General features: G+C 44.4%; 3 protein-coding genes and 1 long non-coding RNA gene across 5 annotated transcripts; 2 read left to right on the top strand and 2 right to left on the bottom strand.

Annotated features, from left to right (window-relative positions):
• Positions 1–130: 130 nt before the first annotated feature.
• On the bottom strand, positions 131–7,677 carry arpc2 (actin related protein 2/3 complex, subunit 2). Its single transcript, XM_070994057.1, has 10 exons — positions 7,457–7,677; positions 6,116–6,150; positions 5,594–5,706; positions 3,481–3,526; positions 3,096–3,282; positions 2,915–3,008; positions 2,357–2,483; positions 2,159–2,259; positions 1,331–1,431; positions 131–618 (listed from the first exon to the last, which is right to left on the bottom strand). Exons 1-10 carry the CDS (start codon positions 7,528–7,530, stop codon positions 597–599), a joined length of 900 nt encoding a protein of 299 aa, XP_070850158.1. The 5' UTR covers positions 7,531–7,677; the 3' UTR covers positions 131–596.
• A 2,969-nt stretch (positions 7,678–10,646) lies between these two features.
• Positions 10,647–12,724, top strand: LOC139352026 (C-X-C chemokine receptor type 2-like). Its single transcript, XM_070994044.1, has 2 exons — positions 10,647–10,704; positions 11,490–12,724. Exon 2 carries the CDS (start codon positions 11,492–11,494, stop codon positions 12,557–12,559), a length of 1,068 nt encoding a protein of 355 aa, XP_070850145.1. The 5' UTR covers positions 10,647–10,704; positions 11,490–11,491; the 3' UTR covers positions 12,560–12,724.
• A 1,354-nt stretch (positions 12,725–14,078) lies between these two features.
• slc19a1 (solute carrier family 19 member 1) lies at positions 14,079–20,672 on the top strand. 2 transcript variants are annotated; one of them, XM_070994030.1, is made up of 6 exons: positions 14,079–14,147; positions 15,029–15,647; positions 16,589–17,366; positions 18,379–18,571; positions 18,707–18,848; positions 19,249–20,672. In XM_070994030.1, exons 2-6 carry the CDS (start codon positions 15,351–15,353, stop codon positions 19,450–19,452), a joined length of 1,614 nt encoding a protein of 537 aa, XP_070850131.1. In that variant the 5' UTR covers positions 14,079–14,147; positions 15,029–15,350; the 3' UTR covers positions 19,453–20,672. The 2 variants fall into 2 exon arrangements, with proteins under 2 accessions (XP_070850131.1, XP_070850132.1); XM_070994031.1 differs by lacking the exon at positions 14,079–14,147 and adding an exon at positions 14,589–14,633.
• Positions 20,673–21,867: 1,195 nt separating this feature from the next.
• On the bottom strand, positions 21,868–23,055 carry LOC139352042 (uncharacterized). Its single transcript, XR_011603618.1, has 3 exons — positions 23,026–23,055; positions 22,881–22,940; positions 21,868–22,798 (listed from the first exon to the last, which is right to left on the bottom strand). It is a non-coding gene; the product is annotated as an uncharacterized lncRNA (long non-coding RNA).
• Between the last annotated feature and the right edge of the window lie 26 nt (positions 23,056–23,081).

The following is a 23,081-nucleotide window of genomic DNA, read 5'->3' as shown; positions in this document are numbered from 1 at the left end:
TTTCTAAGAAACGTTCTTTTCCTTAAAACTGTGACAGTACAAAGCAAATTCAATGGAAATACTGTGGAAAGTCTGAAAAGTTCATGGAAATATTCAAGCAGCAAACACCACAACCAGAGAGATGCTTTTTAGGAAGAGTGATTTATTTTATTTTTCTCAAATGACAATGGTACAGACGACATGAAAGCACAGGGAGGGCGGGGCGGGGCGGGGGGGGGGGGGGGGGGGGGCTGAAATCATCCAACACATGGATCCTGCATGGTGAGGGCAGAGGGGCAAGCAAGAGTACCAAATGGAGTAAAAGATATCGTATCAAAAATTTCAGTTTTCATATATATATTTATATAGGACTAATAATTCTCTTTAACTATGCAAAGCAAGGAATGCCCTTTTTCCATTTATTTTGAGCCGTGGCTTTCCCTAAGTAGAGCCAACATTATTCATTAAAAAAAAAAAAACAATAACAAAACAAAACCGACTGGACACGTTTTTGGGGTTGGGCGGGGGCATTCGAGGCGTCCTGGAGTCCTGTCCGATGTGGCGTTGGGTCTCAGTGTAGCGCGTTTGGGCGTGTGTCCAAGGGGGGGTTGAATGTCTCAGCGGGAGAAGGTCTTTCCACTGAAAAACAGCAAAGACAGACACATGAGCGGCTCGTCGCACAGCACAGCAGCGCCTCAGCTCAGCTCGCCTGCCTGCTCGGTCATTTCAGCACACTGACTGTTCTCCTGTCGACACACTTTCAATTTACCTTTCTTATGATACTGATAAGAGCACGATATTTGTGGGATGCCTGCCAATGCTTTTTCACACCTTGCAGCCAAACCCAGGATTCATTTTAAATATCTGAAACTCACAAAGATGGCAGCTAAAGGGGTCCCTACTTATTCCAGTTAGACATTAACCACAGAACAAAGACTCTCTGTGTCCAGGCAGAATATTATTTTACTTTTTTGAAGAGTTACAAGGCTAAAAAACTGTGTATGTGCGACTGTTTTAGCAAAGTGGGAAGCTGTAAAAATTCCTTCCTGACTCACTGCAGAAACAGCCACACACCTCAAAAACACACAAAGACACAGAGCTGCAGGCTGCAGGCGGCTCACGTGCAGCGCGAACCTCAAGGCGGAATCTGGTTCATTCATGATCGATCCCAAATAATTTGAGATCGTTTCAGATCTGAGCAGTGCAGCAGGCACAGAGGAGACTCCAGCTGTTACATTAAGCTCAAATGTGAGTCATGGCGTCAAAAAAACAGCCAGCAATCTTTGGTCCTTCTCTTGTTGTTTTTGGATCAGCAGCGAGCTTTGATGGGCAGGAGGAAGAGGTCACTTACGAGATGGTCTTCATCTCCTTCTTCTCGGCATCGGGTCGAGCGCGGTTCAGCACCTTGAGGAAGTCTGACGTCTTGGCCCTCATGCGTGTGTGGATGTAGGCCTGCGGGACAGAGACTCCGATCAGGTTTTCATCATGAAGGACATCAGTCACAACATGCAGACGTTTGTTTGTTTTTCAGTGAGCAGCAGAGACAGAAACAACAGCGAGCTGTCGTTTGAGTTTAATCTCCTCTTTGCCAATCCTAAGCCACCCACAGCTGTCCATAAATCCATCTGCTGTGCCAAAACACACAAAAACATCCAGTTCAATTATCAAACGTCTGAACAACACACGCTTATGAAATCAGTCTGTAATGTAAGTCATCCAAAAAATGATTCGGGTTGACAGCCGAGACGAGTCCGTTTGAGGAGCCACTTGAAGGACGTCTCGCTCTGTGTGACGTGTGCACAGATGCCCAAACACTGCTGTAAAAACCTGTCTGACCGCCGAGGTGCCGTCAGCTACGGCCTTCGTCTGGACTTTCTTTTGTGAAGGAGGCGCTAAAAAGACATGCTATTACAGAGGAGTTCATGTTTGCAGCCTGTGATTAAAGCACACCTTCAGCTTGTTGGATGACAGGTGCCTTCTAAATATGCACTTGGCTGCGTTGGGCCCTCAAACTCAACGTGTAGCGTGAGATCAAGGAGCTCAGCCTCAGGACTCAAAATATCACAAGAGTTTACAAATGATCCCACCAAACACGACTGCTTTATTTATGAATGTGACAAATTTAAAGAAAATCAAAGCAAGGCTGCTCCTGAACGGACAATCCGGCTCTGATACTGACCTTGGAGCACTTTATGTGGTAGTGCAGGTAGTCCCTGAAGGTGTGGATGAGGTTGATGGTGTTGTCTCTGGCATTGGCATTGGTGTGGCGAGGAAACAGGACTGAAAACACCAGAACAGGCCACAGTCAGTTCAACAGTCACAGCAGGAGAGCTGCAGCAGGTAAGCAGCTTTCAGCCGAAGCTGCACAGGCACTGACCAAAGGTGATGTATCCAATGTTGTCCCCGACAGCTGCGTCTGTGTCCTTCAGCTCCAGCGGGGGCTCCCTGTGACTGAACAGCACCTGGGGGGCCGTGTGGCTGGCTCGCCGACCCTCTTTGAACTCCTACACACACAACAAGCAAGAGGTGCAGTCAATTATTTAAGAGTTACCAGCACGATTACGCTCTCAACGTTAGCTTGTTGGCTACTTTTTAGGACAACAGTGAGTGCTACGCTACATCTATTAGCTACCGTTTTGCCTACATTATTGCTTAAGCTGTGTCCTAATTCCATGCACATGCTAATGCTATGTCCCCCATTGCTATAAACAGCTACATGTATTATTCTTACTGTGCTTGCTTAGATGAACAGGGTTTAGCTCCCTTTTACTTAGTTGAATTGACCTGAATGGAGCTGATACTAGATTTCAGTTCAGTGTCACTGGAAGCTGTGGGGACACTGGTTTGTCGACATTTCTGTTGTTTTGTGGGGGATACTGACAACCTCAACCTCACCTGTTCACTCACTGACTGATGTACATGCGGCCTCACACACCTGCATGAAGACTTTGCCGATGATGACGTCGTCATCGTCTTTGAACACCGTGCTGAACACCACCGTCACTCTGTCTTTCTTGGCCTCCACATACCTGTGAAGACAGGAGATGCGTCAGAGGTTTAATACCACTTAAATGAGAGAATAACCCTGTGAGGCCTCCCAACTCTCCCCCACGCACATGGACTCGTCGTCTCTGTAGTGGACCACGGCCCTCTGCTCGCCCTCTTTGCCTTCTTCCTGGAACTTGAAGTACTTTTCAAACACTGAGGCGAAGCAGTTCCTCTTCAGCATCCCCGCCTGGTGGATCACCTCGTCTTTATTGGCCGGTAGTGCGTCCAGGTCGTAGAGGAGGGACACGTTGTAGCCTGAGAGGACACCGAGCAGACGGATTACAGATTGAAAAAACGGCTCCTTTTTGAGAAAGACAGCAAGTAAAGACAAAGACATTTAGTCCTGTTGGTGTGTGGATTTCAAAGTGATCTGATGATACAGGGTCGAAATATCTAAAGCAATAACTCAAAGGCAGCTTTGACCAGCAGATCAGTGAGCTTCTGACAACTTACCAGCCTCTGGTGAAACCAGGAAATTCCCATAGACCCTCTTGAGCAGCTGAAATGAAACATATGAACTTTACTCGTATCACATTTCTCTGCAGGCAGTTTTCATAAAAGCACATCACAGAAAAGACAAAAGAGCGTGAACTAAAAGCAGAATCACAGGAAACAAAGTGTTGCTTTCACTTTACAACATGTTTTTAGAGGTGAAACAGACATTTTATACGTTTTAACACTTTCAGCCTCTGTGAGTCTACAGCCCTGCCAGGGTTTCTTTGACTTGAAGACATCCATTTCAGATGATGACAGACAGTTACTGCAGCCAGCTCGACCAAAACCGATCAGGAATCGAACCGCTGAGCAAAATCGACGATGGCATCGGTATCTATAAAATCTTATCAATTCCCATCCCTGGTTCTTATCTCGAGCACAACCTCATCTGTGAGGCCAAAGGTAAAAAAATCAATGAAGTCTTTCATGGGCAAACTGGAGGAATACCAACACACCGCATGACTCAGGGCGAGCCCTTAACGCTGCCGTGGCGGCTGATAAACATCCATATCAGCTCTGAACTCTCAGCACAGTAAATTATTACCCCTGCTCTGCTCAAACTGTGACACGTCTGCAAATATACCTCAACTCCACAAGAATATTCCTCCTACCCAAAGACTCAAAGCAGATTTTTTTATGTGAGTCACTATCAGCTAATCTGCTGATCAGAGCCAATCACTGTGACTCCTGCAGGAGCTCGTGTGAGGCTTCAGCCGCAGACTGCTCGGCTCTGATTTCATCAGTCTGTGAAAGAGGAAGTGGCGTCTGTTCTGGGACTCCTTTACGCGATCCCCACAGATAAACTTTTGACCAAAATCTGCACTTTTAAGCAGATATTTTTAGAGCTTTTGCGAGGCCAAGCTCTTAGGATCGGCCCTGATGCACCTTCTGCTGGTGGAACAGTTAAAGAAATTGATGACTGCACGCCTTCTTTTGATCGAATAAATACATAAAACAGGTAATTGGAAAGCCATCCTTTGATTTTCAAAAATCATGAAGACTTCAGTGATTTTCGTCGCCTGCGGAACTCCCCTGAGACCGAGCAGGTGGTTTGAGAAAAGAATCAAGCAGGGATGTTAACACCAATAAAAGCAAAGAAACAAACTGACTACACAACACAAGACAGGAAGGTGTGTGTGTGTGTCTCCTGCAGGTCACAATAACAGCTCTCTAATGGATATGTGTCATTGTGGAATGAAGTGAGGTGGACTTGGCAGGAATATACAAAGAAAGCTCAGGTATGGAAATAATACACCACCAGAAGTCAACAAAGACAGCAGCTGGTGTTCCCCTGAACGTAAGTCTGAGCAGTGCTGTCACAAAGTCAAACATGTGGGATGAGAAACAGATACGAATGCATGAGAATGAACAAGCCCCTGAACAGAATGACACTCCCTCCCCCCTCTGCTCTCCAAACAGACTTTTCCCGGGCTGAATGTGACACTGTTGGACCATTCACTTATCCCTCCGCTCTTGAGTTTTAGGGAACAAGGAGGGAAGTCACTGGACAGCAGCCAAGACATTCATACACAGCGGCCGCTGCTCACACAGCACTTCCTCGCCCGGGGTGAGTCACACTGACTCGCTTCCTGTTTCTACCAGAGGCCTCGGCAGCTGCTTTCTTCCTTACATGGCAGCAGAGCTCTTGTGGTTGAGGTTTGTGTCTGTGAGCAGACGACAATCGTAACCTCATCCGTCTTTTTTGATACATTATCATCTCAAATTGACATTGAACAGTGTCAGAAAACCACAGCCGCCTTTTCAAACTCACGTTCAGTGATCTAAAAGACAAGAACACATCAGTTCATGGAATATGATCGATGATTTCAGACACTTCGAGGTTTTCCAGACACCCTGGTGTGTGTTATATGTTTATATACGGGACATGTGTCTGAAAGATGTGAAAATGGAGATTTTAAATTTGAAACCACCCAGAAAGGAGCCCTGGTGAGGCCTCGTTTCTGTCTGGGCAAGCACAGAGAAACAGTTTCCAGACTTTCCATTGTGTGTGTGTGTGTGTGTGTGTGTGTGTGTGTGTGTGTGTGTGTGTGTGTGCGTGTGTGTGTCCTACCTCATCAGCCCCATGCTCCTGCAGCTCCTTGTAGAACTTCAGGGAAATGCTGACCATCACTTTGGTCTTGTCCCCGTTGGGGTTGGAGATGTGGTACAAGACGCCATCGAAATCTGCGGCAGAGATGAACAGCATGAAAGGCTGCAGCCGACGCACGAGGGACGACCTGACCCTTAACCTCTGGCAACTTGACACACAGACACGTTTTGTACTTTGACAAATGTGCCATCTTAATTAGCAACCACAATTCATGCTGGTACCCGAAGGTCATTTCAGTCAATTTCACATGGAAGATGTCATGCCATGTGCAACGGGTCAATTACATAATGGGAAGATAACACACACACACACATGCAGAGCTAAAATCAATAACACCTCCCCACTGCCTTAAAACTTTATAAGCTACAACCTTTATAACCTCAACATCTGCACCCCAGATGTGGTCTACTCTGAATGAGGACATTCAGTGAAACCAGATACGGCGTACAGCAGGCTTTTAGAGACGGCGTCACATGATCTCACCTGCAAACGTCACATCGACGGCCTCGGGCTTGGTTCTGCAAGTCAAAAAGCTGAAGTTAGAAGATGCATGAGGCAACACTGTGCGCCAGCCGGTCTTAAATTAGCACACTTGACCAAAATTCAGAAAATTTAACATACAGTGATACAATGGGTCGATGGGCTTTTTAGGCAGTTTCTGGTGTTTCATAGAGAAATTAACCTGTAAATTAACTGCTAATGAGAGTAACTGTGAGCTCTAGAAGTAACATCTGCAACAAAAAATATGGACATCACATTACTTGATGAAAACAAGTGTTTTTTAGTCTGACTTCAAGCTGACACAGTGTACGTCTACATTGTCCTAAACTAAGTCTAGGGTTTTAAAGGGCATTTTCTTCTTTACTGAATCACCTCTACGCTGTGGTATTTTGTTAAACCAGCAAACCACTACGCTGGGGATGTCTGGCAGTGCATGAGCAGCTCTGAAGGAGGCTGCAGCAGCTTGTCCAGGCTGCATACTGTGCATGCTGCAGGGAGCCGCTGCTGGCGGTGCAGACTTGACTCAGCTTGACTGCAGGAATGCGGAAGCTGGACAGAGAGGCGATGGTTAGCTAACTGGATCCACGGCGCCGTGGAAAGCAAACAAATGGACTCTATTCAGTGGAAACACCAACTTCAATGTAATATAACCAGTTCTATGTTGTCACACGGCGGTTAATGACTAACGGCGGGGGACAGAACCCGGTTCGTTACCTTGACAGAACTGTGGACTGTCGAAAATATGTTTCACTGGGGATGAATCCTGGTTAAAAGACTTAAATAAAGTCTAGTCTAGTTATTAACTGACGTTTATGCTTTGACATCAGGAGATCTAGCAGTGTACTCACTGTTAATAACGAGGGGGTTAGCCACAAACATCAGCTGTATTACTGCAGGCTAGCTAATTTAATGCTACGGAACCTCGTAAGACGTTTAAAAATATTTTATTCAATACATGTCAGATCGGTGGTGGTGAAATAATATAAAATGCTTTGTTATGTTACTTCAGCTGACAGTTGGAGAGCAGCCAGGGGAGATGAAACTGATTGTGATTACAAATTCTGGCAGCACACGGACCGTGCAGACACACCCCAGCTTTAGGCAAGCCAGTCACGGCGGATCAGCAAGCTAATTCACTGCGAGTTTTAGCATTTTTTTCCAATAAGACTACTTGGATAACTCGTCCAAGGCTGCAAACGTTTACCAGCGGCATCCGAAATGCCCACATGCTTCATTAAATGCAGCCATAATGTTCCGTAAAATGCTAGAGGGGAAGCTAGCTTGCGTTAGCAATGCTAGCCAGGTGTAACAATGATTTCTCACCCGTTGGATGCGCCGTCGAACTTCAACGACAGCGTCTCTTCTATAATGCGGTTATTGATTTCTAACAGGATCATCGCAGCGGACGCCGGTGTCGAGGAAAAGGGGGGATGATCGGTGCTAGTCGGTGGGATTAACCTCTTTGTGTCAAATTCTGCAAATTTTTCCTCCCTTGACAGACCAAACCGCTTCCGCCGAGGCTCCTTCCGCCTGTCGCTTCCGCGTATTTTACGCTCAGGACCCCAGAAGATGAGGATACCCGCAATGTTGCCTGTCATAAATTCGTAATGACAAGATTGATTATTGAGGCAGATTGGATGCAGAGGTCTGTTTCTGGCTTGTTAAAGGACAGCAAAGGTTGTCTTTTTAAATACATCTCAAACCTCGAATTGTCCACATGTACAGAGTATACAATACAAAATAATACTTGTTCCTTAATCATTAATTACCATTCATAATAAAAATGTCCCAGTAATTTAGCACATACCACGGCAACAAAATGATAATATTATCTCAGCACTTTGTTACTTATATTTACAGAACCTCCAATACTTCTAGTTATTTGTGTTCTAATTTAATTTCTTTTTTTAAATAATGGTCCCACATGTTTCTATTTGTATATTAATACAATCCGTCTAATTGTATAGTATTGTATGGTATCATTATGATTTTATGGATAATGAAATAGCATGAAATATATCATGTTTTCAAACATGGTAAATATGCACATTTGTTTTGTATAAAGCTTGGAAAGAGGAGTATGGAGTATGAAAATTTATTTATGTGGGTTGATATTGAATTTCTCCTCTTGGTCACCTCCTTTTGTGAAACCCTACTGAAAAAACCCTCAAAGCATCATTCATGATATCTGTAATTTAATATTTACATGAGTAAGTCTTCAATAGACGTTTTACCAATTGTTCCGATTGTTCTGTGGATTTTGGATTGTTTAACTTATTATCATTACTGTTATTTATGTATTCACCTTTAGTTTAAATGTCTGTTAATAAGATAAGATAGATAAAACGCTATTGATCACATGCTGGGGAAATTAAGTTGTTACAAACAGTAAGAAAAAAGGAGACATAGAAAAAGAACAAAAGTAGTAATTAAAAAGGATACAAAGTAAAATAATATATGTACATTATATGCAAGAAGAGTATGATGTCTATATTTTTGCCTGAAAATGAGAAGGTACGTCAAAGGAAGAGCTGAGGGGACATCAGGGTGGTGACAGTAAAACGTCTCAAAGGCAGCGTCCTGTCAAACAGCGAAACTCATAAAAGTGTTATCTACTTCAGTGGAAGAGCATGAATATTGGCACAATACTGACATGAACTGAATTCCAAACATAGCAGGTCATTTTAACGGGATTACAAGCTTATAATTTGCAGGAGTCATCTCCAGTTTCAGACGAACCTTCAGAAGCAAACAACAATGAATGAAATGAGGGCAAATATTTTCTTTTTGCTGTAACAGGACGAGAAAAGAGTCCTGATATCAATCATGTTTTCCACAGAAGTCTCAGGTTCCCACCAAGAGTTTCACATCATTGTTTATGTGTTTTGTCCAAGTTCACGAGGGGTGATTCAGGCGCCGAGTTGGCACAACAAACATGGCAGAAACCAGCGTTCAGGGCTAATTCCAGTTTAGTTTGATGGTTTTTTAGGAACTGAAAGGTTTCGTGGAGCGTTGCAAATAATAACAATAACAGTCACTCAGTTTCAGATGTAGTTTTGGTATTTTTAATATCAAAACACAAAATGCAAATATTTTAATACCAAAACTACATCCACAGCAAAACAGCAAAAGAAGAGATTCATCAAGAACTGCTTAAGAAAAGGCTGAAACATTGATTTTCACTTTACTTCATGCTCTCTTCTTCCCTTTCTGGGCATTATTTTCTGAGTTTATTAAAGTGTCATGTTACAAGGAAGGAGATACTTAAAGCAGGCCATTCTCGTTGGAGGACTTTCATGTGTCCTTACGGAGGCTGACACCTTAACATTACCGTCATGTAATGGCGTGGAGCCGTCCTGTCTGCGTGCACTGATGCTGCTATGCTGATAATAGTACATCTTAACTCTCACAACCTGAACTGGAAGCGAGAAAAGGGGAGGTAGTGGAAGTATTTACACATCGACTTCAGTAAAGACGGTGCAGCTGCAGTGAGGCCCTTCCATCAGAGCTGTATCCTGTCATTACTCACATTTTTCCTCTGCACACTCACTGATGTAGGACACCGTTCAATCTCGATTCACCTCAGCAGAATCACAGAAATAACAACAACCTCAACTTCTCACTTCCACCGAATGAAAGCTGTTTTTTTTAACGGTGGACTCAGGGTGGGAAAAAAACAGGGGGACGACACCGGACTGTCGCAACAGCAAGAGGAGGAACGAAGCGTCTCATTTCCAGAAAGTGTCACAGCTGACACCCTGACCTGCTGATTTGTAAAACACCTTACCACACATCCCTGGTTACCCAATGACTTGCAACAGGGTCTAAGCCTGCGTTCGAACCAGTTATTCCAAAAGGACAAGAAGAAATAACTTCCTGAAGTGCATCAATTTGTGTCAAGTGTTGTGTCTAAAGGCCATAAAGGACTGTGCAGTATTCATCACACCAATGAGGCAGATGCTAATTTTTTTAAGTTGGAAGCTTTATTTTGGAAGGACATTTCATTAGTGGTGGTGTTGGGAGACAATTTCATATTTTTAGGAGTGACCGGGTTCTGCTGTTTTATCTGCAGGCTTAAAAAAGGCTGATTTTGTCCAGATAAAATGGGACAATTTAAAGAAAAGAAAAGCTCCACAGGATGACTGGAACTTTTTTTGGCTTATGTCCCCTAAAAACAAACTAAAAGAGAAGGTAAAATGATCCCTAATGTGAGAATCAACATGATTTTGTGTTTTGAGCAGCTAAATGGAATTCAGCCATCATTCTTTTTTCTTTTCTTTTTTTTTTTGCACTTGTGCTTTTCCTACTGTCACATGTTGAAATGCCTTCTGTCAAAGTCCTGTTGCAGCAAAGCAATTTGACGACACATGCACGTGCAGTAACACACTAACAGTAACACACAGTAACACTGGGGACGGAAACAGGACATTGGGACAACTCTCCATTAAAAAAAACAAAAAACATATTTTGTCTCAGACTTAAAGTGGTGCTTGTTGGCATTGTTGGCACAGACTCATTTGGGAGTCAAGCTGTTGTCATCTTTGAAAGCTGCGGCCGAGCCAGCGCAGAAGGTGAGTGTCTGAACTCGTTAAAATCAGTCTATCAGATGAAAAGCAGAGGGTGGTACATGTACTGTGTGTATTAAAGAGCAATGCTGGTGTGACATTATATTATGTGCATTATGTACTTACACACAAAATACCGTTGTGAAAGTAATCATTTTGCAGCCCATTTCAGACTAATCTATAGATATTATAATTATTGACACATTAATTAATAATGTTAATACTGAAGCTGGTAAATGTGAGTCAAATTTCAAATAATTTACATACATTTTTATACATATATTACTCTAGACACTGATGGGTATCTTATAATAACAACATAATTTATTTGTTGAGAACCAGCAGCTTAAGTTATCAAATACATGTGCACAAAATACAACATTTGCAGCTGAATTGTAGTGAATAAAGTATAAAGTAATGTAAGATACTCAAGTAAAGTCCAAGCATCTCACAACTGCACTTGGCATAATGCTTGAATTACTTTCCGCGGCTGTTAAAGAGGGATTATGTAACGTTTGAAAGTGAAATAACCCTAAAACACACCCTCACTGAAGTGAATGCACCGTGTGCTGCTACAGCCTGATTGTGGCTAATGTTAGCCTATGATAGCAAACTTTAGGTAGATATTTTCTGTGTACTTTACATTTCAATATTTACCATCTTGTTGTTTCCCCTCTCTTTTTGAGTGTAATCTTGCTCAGTGTTAGATTTCTTTAACATGGCAGGGGATGGATCAGTGTATTTGTACTGCTATGACTGTGTACTAGCCTCAGTCTCTTTTCCATCCATAGTCATGTCGATCACCATTAACTTTGAGGATTACCTGTACCTAGAGAATGAAACCACCAATTACACACCCTACGTGGTGGATCCACAGACGCTATCATGTGAGATAAAACCGCTGGATCCCACGGCAGCTTTGACCCTGTGCTTCATCCTCATCATCATCTTCTTACTGGCAATACCAGGGAACCTGCTGGTGGGGTGGGTGATTGGCACCAGCAGACAGGCGCTGACTCCATCAGATGTGTACTTGTTTCATCTGACGATAGCAGACAGTCTGATGGCCCTCACCGTTCCATTCTGGGCTGCAGCATTGGTCAAAGGATGGGTCTTTGGAGACTTCATGTGCAAGGTGCTCAACCTCATCATCGAAGCAAACTTCTACACCAGCATCCTCTTCCTGGCCTGTATTAGCATCGATCGCTACCTCGTAATTGTGCACGCCAGTGAGAGTCACAGGAGCCGCCTGAGGATGTGCAGCTGGATCCTCTGTGCAGCAGTGTGGGCCCTCGGTGGGGCCCTCGCTCTGCCTGCACTTTTCAATGATGCCACCAAGCTGGACCCTGACACCAAGAGAATGATTTGCACTGAAAACTTCGACCTCGGCAAGGCCTCTTCATGGAGGCTTGCCACCCGTGCCTTCCGCCATGTTTTTGGCTTCTTCCTCCCTCTGAGTGTCATGATAGTCTGCTACAGCATCACCATCATAAGGCTGCTAAGCACTCGAGGCTTCCAGAAGCACCGCGCCATGAAGGTGATCATATCTGTGGTCATTGCGTTTCTGCTGTGCTGGACACCGTACCATATAACCATGATGGTGGACACAGCGCTGAGGTATGATCTGTTCGTGTTCGGCTGTGCCACGAGGAGGCTGGTGAACATGGCTTTGTATATAACTAACAGCCTGGCTCTGCTGCACAGCTGCATCAATCCTGTCCTCTATGCCTTCGTGGGAGAGAAGTTCAGGAGGAATATGATGCTACTTATTCAGAGGAAAGTCAGACAGGAGAGGCTGTCGGGGTCAAGGTTCAGCAGGTCAACATCTCAGACCTCAGACCTCAACGGAGCTGTTCTCTGAAGCATCAGTGGACTTTTTTCATGCACAGTGTGCATCCACGTGTCCCATCCTGCTCTTAAAAAAGGAAAGATATGACAAGAACAAGATGTTCTGCTCCACACACACTGTAAATTCTCCCTCCAGCCTGTGCAATTGATTAGAAATGGAGAGATAAGCTCTGAAATAAATAGAGACGGAGGAATCTACAGTCATGCTTGGAGCTTTGAGCTGAATGCTAACACTAGCATAAATAAAAACAGGCTCACTATTTTAGTTTTAACGTTAGCATGTTGTAATTAGCATTAGACACAAAGCAAAGCTGGGGCAGGTGAGAAGGGTCTGTAGTTTTGGAGAAGTTTTGTCAACAACAAATATAACTCAAAGCATCGTAAACATATTTGTACATATTTCCCCTGTACAGAAAAATGTCTGTGAGAGTATTTCAACACAGTCAGGTTATGAGGTTAAGATAAGCGATTTCTCACAGTCTCTGCTTTTCTTTTTTTGATGCACTGCTGCCATCTATTGAATTTACTTTTGTCTACATCCACTTGGTAACCATGTGAAGTGCATTTGTTCAGTAGATGTGTTACGATCCAGCAGATGTTTCTGCTAATTTCTATTTCTACTTTTCACACACACACACACACACACACACACACACACACACACACACACACACACACACACACACACACACACACACACACACACACACATATAGTTTGTGTAAAATATACTGCTGTCTTTGTCAGTAACATGTTTTCAATGGTTTCCACATTTCAGGTTCTGCCATGGAAATAAATTAAATATAAATGGCTTCACAGATTTTCTTGCTTTCACTGATTTATTCTTGTATAGCTGTGGTTGTTTAGTATATGGCTCCTCTTAACCACTGAAATAAGTTATAACTTATAAAGTGTCCTATATGAAAATATTAATTTGAGTTTTTCACTTAACAATAAAAAAAGGAAAGAAAAACAGCATTTGTGGAAGAACCTGCTATGAACGAGAATTCATTTCACACATTTTCCTTTAATAAATGGTGCACAAATTTGTTAAATAATTATGTGATCATTATTTATTCTTGTAACAGCAGTCTTTTATGTCTTTCAAATTACCACAACTAACTTAAATTGTACAACATTAATATTAGCAACACAATGATTTAAGACATGATTTTTGAGGACACATAATTTCACCTAAAAGTAATAATAAGTGATATTAAAAGTGATATTAAATAATACATTTTATAACATGTAGTAGTAGTAGTCGTAATAGTAGTAGTAGTAGTAGAGGTAGTCGTGGTAGTAATAGTGTTTGTCCAACAGATGGCAACCATGAGACACAAAGCTCGTGCTGAACACAGAAATGTGAAATAAAATATCAAAAAGCAGAAACTTTATCTTTCTTCCGTCTTTATAAATGAATTTACTTAAGCACTGAAAAAGGGATCTGTTTGATTCAGTTCTAAGAGCTTAGTTAAATAAAGTTTTACCAGCTTTATCGCGGAAGTACGACTGTTTACACTACACTTCCCAGAAGGCAATGCGACGAGAGACCAGCGGGCTTGCTAATTAATCGCAACAGTTCAGACGGAGCGCACGAGGTACGTAACCTTAACTGAATTTTGTGTACAAACCTAAAAAACATATGCAAAGTAAAGTGGTGCTTTGTTAAAAAGCCACATATTGTTGTTTAAGCAGGCTGCCAATTACTTGCTGTAAATATTGTTATCTATTTGTGCTAACTAAAGCTACAAGAATGCCTTGTTTTTATACGTGTATACTGTTAGCGAGGTTGCTAGCTAACGATAAGTTCGTACATTCACCATAAGCTCTGGTTTTACTGAGCATGTCTGTGTTCCTATCAACCCAACAACCCGAGCACAGCTAGCTTTAGCACGTTAGCAGCTAACATAACAGCCTCTCGCGGGGGGTGAAGCGCTGGCATGCTAACACTGATGGCCAGCCAATGGCTTGTGTAACTTGTTTGCATTTCGCCTTAAAACCCGGACACGTAAGTAAGTCCGTTCCTCAGGAGCGCACCTTGAGTCTGCGGGCCTTGTTTTGACTCTTATGTCATTCTTTGGAAGGTAAACATGCAGATAACATTACTTAGAAAGGTGTGTCAAAGTATGCCTGTGTTTTATTTAGCTAACAGACAAAGCCACTGGTCCGAGTTTAGCATCTTTTGAAGGATTTTCTTTCTGAAGCTTTGCTGGTTTTCACTCTTCTACGGCTGTAATCTGAGTGTTTTTTGGGTTGGACTGCTGCATTTTCTGGTAATTTATGCAACAAATAATCAATCATTTAGATAGATAAACTGTAGCTTTACCAAAACTTAGAGTAATTGTTGAGTGTAGCCCCATTTGAGTGATGGCAGTGTGTCACGGTCTCTCACAAAGAGTGGAAAAACGCAGTTGTTCTCTTATGTCAGCAGTACAGTGCAGGATAGTCTGACTAATGGACAACATTGTTATCTTTACAGGTGAACAATGACACCAGACTCAGCTGCTGGATAGCTCGGAAAATGTCAGAGCGTGGAAAGGAGCAAAGGTTAACAGTTTCTCTTACGTGCCAACGGCAGCATGTAGCATTTTAACCACATCGCCATCACCCTGTTAAATGGTTCATTTCAGCGTTCTGTCGCATGAAAGCGCAGGCGAGCTGAGGGGAAGCCACGGTTTCATTTGAAGCTTTCCAGCCAAGCAGCTGCTTCTCCAGTGGAAACGAATCCTCACATGGTGATTTGACCGATTGGCAAAAGTCACACTCTGCATCACAGAGTGGTCCATAAACCGGCTGACACGATGGTAGAAGATGACACCGCAGGAAGTGGAGACAGATCAGAGGGGGAGAAAGAGATGGACCCGAAGGTGCCTGCGTCTGAAGACAGCGGAGGACTTGAAGACGGACATGTGGCCGTATCTGCTTCTGAGGCCCCGTCCCCCTCCGATGGTCCCCCAGAGGAAGCCAGGATTATCAAAAATTGGAAATGGGCCGTGATCTTCTTGTGTTTCTACGGGTTTATGTCATCAATAAAGCCCGGGGAGCCCTTCATCACACCATATCTGCTCAGCTATGAGAAGAACTTCACCAGGGAACAGGTCAGTGGCGTCCTCAGACCGGCATGTGTTGGCTTTTGTGCAGGTGTATTTGTCTTTGTGTGAAGGACACCAAACACCAGTGCAACGACCTCTGACATATCTGGTTATTATTGACTAAAATGCCAATCATGACATGTAGTAGACACTCAAGTTGTGGTCAGTGTGTAGTTTTCCAGACTCCAGGCTCATATGGAGCACAGGTGACTGTCCAGAAAGTACAGAATAACAGTTTTTCTCCTGACTGTGAAGCACAGATTACATAGTAGACGTAATGAGTGTCCCCATGGAGAGTTTGCTGCTCCATGTTACTGTGCCCAGAGTTCACATTCCTCCAAAGTGGGTCAGTGTAATAGGCTTGTGGAGGTTTACAGTCACACAATGGCCAGTAGATCATCAGTAGACTGGGATCAGATCACTATTTGGTTGGCTGTTTATTTTTTCTTGTCTCTGAATTGACCTCGTACCAAGAGTCGACTACTTGTAAAAGTGTCACACATCTCGCCTCTCTGTTTATATCTGAGTCGCTGCCGTATCCCATAAAATCCTGTATTTACTGGATTCCTGGGAATTAGCAGCCCTTGACCGAATCCCTCATCATCTGTTGACGACCACAACTGTGCAGCTCAGCGTTGACACCCACCCGTTTCTCTTCACTCAAAGTCACGTCCTCAGACATTTTGTTTGACCAACATGTAATAAGACAGAGAAAAGCAGGAAATCTACACGTCTGAGTTGATGAAAAAGACATTTTTAGGGGCATTTTTGCACAGAAACAGACTTAAAGATTGCTTGAGGATTGATTAGTCTGGTTACAGTCTAATTTCACATTACATGTGTGGTGTAACGTACAGTACATTTCTTTTTTTGTGAACCCTAACTGATGCTTTCCTCCTTGCTGACTTGTCGAGTGCAGCTTTATTTGACTTTACTGTCATTTCCAGGTGACCAATGAGATCACTCCGGTGCTGACGTACTCCTACATGGCCGTGCTGGTGCCGGCCTTCCTGTTGACGGATCTTCTGCGCTACAAGCCGGTCCTGATCGTCCAGGGCATCAGCCAGGTGGTCATCTGGGTCATTCTGCTCCTGGGCTCCACCCTCCTGGAGATGCAGTTCATGGAGTTCTTCTACGGCATCACCATGGCCTGCCGCGTGGCCTACTCCTCCTACATCTTCTCCCTGGTCAGTCCAGTGGTCTACCAGCGCGTGGCGGGATACTCGCGCTCCTCGGTCCTCTTGGGGGTGTTCACCAGCTCGGTGGTGGGCCAGCTGTGCATGTCCTTGGGCAACATCAGCTTCTACACCCTCAACGCCATATCTTTGGGTTTCGTCAGCTTTGGTCTGCTGCTGTCGCTGTGCCTGCCTTGGCCTAAACGCTCCTTGTTTTTCAACCGGATGCGGAATCAGGAGCAAAAGGAACTGGCGGCCACCAAATCCGAACTGGACAAAATGAACCCGAAAGCTGACGCGTCCTCCTCTGCAGCGCCCCCGTGCTCTGCGTCACGCTGGAAGGATTCTGTCTTGTTGCAGATGCTGCTTGAGGTGAGAAACGTGGTGAAGAGGCCCAACCTGAGGCTCTGGTCCCTGTGGTGGGTGTTCAACTCCACAGGATACTACCTGGTGCTGTTCTACGTTCACATCCTGTGGAACAAAGTCTACCCGGCCACTGAGAACAAGAAGGTTTACAACGGGGGAGTGGAGGCCGCTTCTACACTGCTGAGTGAGACATTTCTGGAGAGTTTTTAAGGATCTGTGTTTTGTGCTGTGTTCACTGTCCTCCAGGCTTACATGTCTGAATGTAGAGGCCAATAACAGGGACGACTGTGCTCAAAGGCAAAAAATATCAAAAGCGCCTGAAGGAAGTGTCTGTTTTTCCTTCACAGCGACTTTCTGTTGTTCTGTAAACTCATAAGTAATTCTTCATGAGGGACTCAGGGGATGTCCATGCTGAGATCAGAGACAAGTCGTGTTTGTTTCCTCTAAACAGATTCAGGACGCAGTCGGCTCTGGGCTGGTAAAACAAAAGTGAAAGAGTTCCCTTGCGTCTTGGAATCATTGTGTTGAACTTAATTGACGCAGTCTGTTCACTTACTGCTGGACTGCTTCCTCTTTTCATCCAGAGCAGCTGGATGATTTCAGCATTGTAGAGTTTGAGCTGTGCAGCGTTCAGGACACCAAACAGAAAACAGGCCTCAAAGAACAACGATGAGCTGACAAGTGATGCTTAATTAGCCAGTTAATGGTATTTATATTTAATCTCAAAGTCTGCTCAGTTAGGAAGAGTAATTGACCTCCCAGCTTTATTCTGTGGAGTGATTAAATCAGCTTTAAATGTCAGTAATTGGCCTTTAAAGAGCTGTAAAGCACAAAGGTAGCAATGTGTTTAAATAACCTGGACGTCATGAAGCAAGCAGTAAAACGATGTACTGAACAGAATCTGCTAATGATAAGAACAGCAATAAAACTACCTCACAGTGGCAGAGGTTGTTTTGCTGCTAATATAGATTACAGGACAACACGCCAACTTCTCTTGATAATACTTTATTTCCTAAAAGTAGATTTTTAATATTGAAAGTAATGGTGCACTCAGGTTAGTGTTTTTGTTGTGAGAGTCAATTATTCGCACCACAGAAACATCATTAAAGGTGAAAGAAGCGTCGCGAGCGCCTGCTTTACGTTCACTTCAGTTGTTTGGAAAAACATTTAACCTCGGCTGATGTACCTTTCGGCAGGTGCGGCGACTTCCTTCATGGCCGGCTATGTGAAAATCCGGTGGAACGTCTGGTCTGAGCTGGTCATCGGCGTGATCACGGCGGTGCAGGGGGCTCTGCTGCTCCTCATGGGCACCACAGACAACATCTGGGTCTGCTACATTGCCTACGTCCTCTTCAGAGGCTTCTACCAGTTCCTGGTGCCCATCGCCACGTGAGTGACCCTGAGAACTTACTCAACCTAAGTGCAGCAGGAAGCGGCGTCCTCTTTGAGAGGCCGAGTCAGCTGACTCGCTGTGACGTCGCTCTAAGGGTCTGCTCTGTGCTGACCATCTCCTCGTCTCCTCAGTTTCCAGATAGCCTCGTCGCTCACCAAGGAGCTCTGTGCTCTCGTGTTTGGCATCAACACCTTCCTGGGGACCATACTGAAGAGCATCATCAACCTGATATTTGCTGACAAGAGAGGCCTGGCGTTGGATGTGCACTCTCAGGTGAGACGCTCATTTCATGCCCGAGAAGGTGACGCAGGCGTCAGTGTTTTCCCTGGATGTGTCTCATGTTACGTGTGGAGCACAGTGAAGAAGTGAGGAGAGTCTGGAGTGAACGAGCCTTTCATGCTGCATCTTTTCTGGCTGGTCAAACACAAACACGGCTAACTGTGCAGTAATTGCTGGAGCAGAGCCGTCCTTAATGTGATTACCTCCACCTGTGGCTCTGCTGCTGACACATCAAAATATCGACAAATTCATTTTAAGGAGAAGCACAGGAAGTCCTTTTGAGATCCATCCAGAAAACAACACGTCAGTCTGTGTGTTACTGTGCCGTCTGAGCGGATCCAGCTGAAACCTTTTGTGTTTCCTCTCTTCTAACCGTCTCATTCCTCTCTTGCAGTTCCTGGTGTACTTCATCTACTTCGCCATTCTGACCGTCATCTACTTGGCCAGTGCTGCTGTGGTCATCGTCCGTCACTATAGAAACCAGCGCAGGGAAAGAGGCGGGACCAACGAACAGGCGCCGCCCACAGAGCTGCAGCCCGTGGCCACGAGCTCGGAGGTGGAAACTTTGTCTAATGGCAAAAGTGCCGAAGCCCAATGACAAGAAAGTCGCCGTCTTTCCTCGTCTCCATCCCGGTGTTTGAATAAGCTCTTCAGGCTCTGCGGGATCGATCGCTTTGACCCTCTGATGCTGCGGAAGTGTTTTTTCACTGTTAGCTGCTGATCTTTAATCATAGAAGTGCCTCATCTGCTGCCCAAAGCTGCACGGCGGCAGTGCGACGGGCCGCGGCCGTCTGGCTCTCACCTCTTGACGTAAAGTTTTTTAAACATGAAGCGGCCTGATGCTCTGTGCAGAGAGGGTCCATTCATGCTCATTTTATGGCCAAAATAGTTTTTATGCAGAAAACAAAAGAGGAGTCGTAGCACGCTGAGCTGTTCAGCGATTCTCCCTTCAAACTGAACTCCCATGTGTCACTAAATATCACCTCAAAGCAACCTGCAGCTTCTCTGACACTCCTGATGTCACACCTCCACAATTCTGGTGTGATAATCAACTGATACCTTTTTTTTTTATCGTTGCGTACAATCAGAGAGTGAAGGGCGTCTCTTTGTGCCGTGAACTGCAGCTTTCATGCAGTTTGTTATGTTGTGATGAAATTCTCAATGATTTTGTTGTTAATGCTGATGAATGAACTTTTTGACCTGTCGGAGCGTCGTTTGATTAGATTGATTGAAACGAATGTGTAGCTGCAGAGAAACGATATGTGGAAGTAATAATAGACATTTCTACACAGTCAGACTCTTATTTGCCAATTTAGTGATGAAAAATGTGATGTTTCCTCTTAATTTTCAGCAGTGTCATGGCTGAATACAACCGTCTGGTCAGTATTCTCTCTGCTAATGCTGCCTTTGCCATTTTTGGCAAACAAAACACCCCAAGAAGAGCTCCAGCTCTGAAAACCTGGTTGTCTTAGTCTGAGAGCAGCTGTTTCCCATCGGTCAGCAGCTGTAGGAAGCGCTCGGTCGTGCAGAGATCGGAGGAGCTGCAGCGCAAACATTTAGTAGGTTTTTAAAATGTCCGTTTGCTCTCTCAAAAGCAGACGTGGCCCTCAGGTTTAACCAAGAGGATCTTTCGTACAGTCGTAGTTTTAAGTTGAGTTGTGCTTAAATTCAGAATGTTTAGATATTTTTTAAAGTGTTGATTGAAATCATTGCTGAGAAGTGACTGTGAATGTGTCTGAATGCTGTAAAAAGAAACACTGACGTTAATCAGATGTTTATTTTATACTCCAATAAATTTCGTTTGGTGGACAAAAATCCGAGATGATTGATGCTGTTCATTTCTTCCCTGATGCTGTCTTCTCTGTGTCAATAAACTGCAGATTTATTGCATTAATTATATGAGTAAACATGTTTTCCATGTTAATAAGGCGTTTGAGGCTCTGGATTTCCAGATGTGGCTGTTTGGTCAGCTGCTGCTCAGCATGAAGCGCTCTTTGGTTCCTATTTGTTTTTCTGCTTGTATTAGCAGGTCAGGTTGTCTTATCTTGACTGTTTCTACAGCTGACCGCTGACACGTAATGAACCCCGAAATCTGGTTCAAGAGCTGCTTTCTCTTTCTTCTGCGTCAAACTGTTGGTGGACAGAAGGAACATCCAGAGAAAAAACCTGAGAGCTGCGTCAGAACGAACTTGGCACACTGAGTCGTGTTTGTTTGTTTGCTGTTGGACAGTCAACACAGGACAGTGGTCCTGCCCTTTAGCCCAGAAGTCCTTTCAGTAAGCGATGACTCAGCAGATCACCCAGACGCTCAGCCACATTGTTCTGTAAGTCGACCAGAAGGCTGCTGCTCCACAAAGCCTGTGGAAAACAATGTAAACCCACTGGCTTAACGTGCAGAGCAGCACCAGTGTGGCTGAAACATTTTAATAAATACAATATGTAAATCCACACGTTCATGACAGCGACATGTACACAGACAAAAACCAAGCCACTGAAAGATGCTTTGACATCACACACATCTGAAATATCAGGTCAGCCTCAGCTCAGTCAAGTGTCGCTTTGCTGCCCTCTGGTGGCTCAAGTGGACCACTACAGAAGACAAGCACGCAAACTGAAGTCAGAAAGGTTTGACGTGTAGAAAAGGCTCATTTCACTGTGGATATTCTCTTCATTCAGTAGAACTCCTGTAAAAACTCTACCCTAACCCTTCATATCCTCAAACACAGAGACAAACCACAAGAAACACTCGGTTTTAACAGGGTCTGTCTGAAAAAATGCTTCTGAATTTGACTTTTCAAAGCGTGACACTTTGCGCTGTTACATTTTACACTTTTATTTTATTTGACAAACACTTTAAACACACACATATACAGTACTGCAATGAAATACACAAGAATACACGTTAAAATACAAAAGTGAAGTGAAAACAAACCCTCTCCTGAAGTAAAAATACATGATTGACTTTGTTCGAGCTTGAAATCTCACCGTTTCGTTCGCACACTTGCCACAAACACACACACGCCCACACACACACACACACACACACACACGCACACACACACACACACACACACACACACACACACACACACACACACACACACACACACACACACACACACACACACACACACACACACACACACACACACACACACACACACACACACACACACACACACTGACTGTTGCTGAGGAGTCAGCAGTGAAGTCCTGGACAATGCTTCCCCTGTTGGCCGAGCTGGACGCCCAAACCGGACAATGGCGCCCTTTTTTCCTCCCTATTCTCATTCCAGCTCCTCGCCACGCCGTGCGAGCTCGTGCAGGAAGCCACACGAGATGCGCCTCCCATCGCAAATCATCCTCCGCCGGTGGTTTAACGAGCTCGCCGTACCAGATACTAGTGGCAGGAAAGCACGCTTTGCAGGCTTTCCTGGCATTGTCTAAACTCTGAGGCCCCTCTCTGGAAAGTCTGGAAACAAACTTCAGGTGGACACGAAGCCTTTTCGCTCTGTCAGTGTTTTCAATACATTCTGAGCCATTTATGTCTAAAACAGCGGCCGCTCTGTCTCTTCTTATTTCATGAGAATCACTTCAACCTTCTTAGTCAGACGTTACCTTAAAGTTAGTCTTAAGTGGAGTAAAAGAGGAACGAGGCCGACGTGCTTTCACTCCCTCTTTTGGTCAGTTTAGCGGCTTTAAAAAAACATTTCAAAAACCTTAAAAAAATGCTTTTGGAAGATTTTGCTGCTTGAAGCTAATTGTAGATGTGAAGCTGGCACTTCCACTCGGGGCTTTCAATAAAGTGTGTGTCCTGTAAACTGAACGTCTGGAGTTTCTGGAAGGTTCCAGCGTCTCTCCAGATCTTCTTCGGATCATCTCGTTTTACGTCTGACAGGCCTCGACTTGCCGTTACTCCGCCGCCGCTGTCATTCGTGTTTCCTCTGCCAAAAGCACAGAAGAAGAGTTACACACCGCAGAAACGGCTGCACAGCTGGATGGGACGTGTTTTCAGGAGTCACCTACCGTCTGCTTGTTCCTTCTCCTGATGAGCAGCGGTGCCGTTAGAGTCGGCGGCTTCTCTTGCTGGATTAAGACATGCACACATGAACATCAGCTGTTTGACCTGAATAAAAAGTTAACACAGAACGGGGCTGACGTGCAGACTTACGTGGCCTCTCGTGCTTGCTCCAGAAGCCTGTCGGTGGACGACACAACAGCGACGTT

This window comes from Chaetodon trifascialis, chromosome 24 (assembly GCF_039877785.1).
Source record: "Chaetodon trifascialis isolate fChaTrf1 chromosome 24, fChaTrf1.hap1, whole genome shotgun sequence".
NCBI lineage: Eukaryota > Metazoa > Chordata > Actinopteri > Chaetodontiformes > Chaetodontidae > Chaetodon > Chaetodon trifascialis.
The sequence above is the reverse complement of the archived record's forward strand: the minus strand, read 5'-3'. Positions and strand labels throughout refer to the sequence as shown.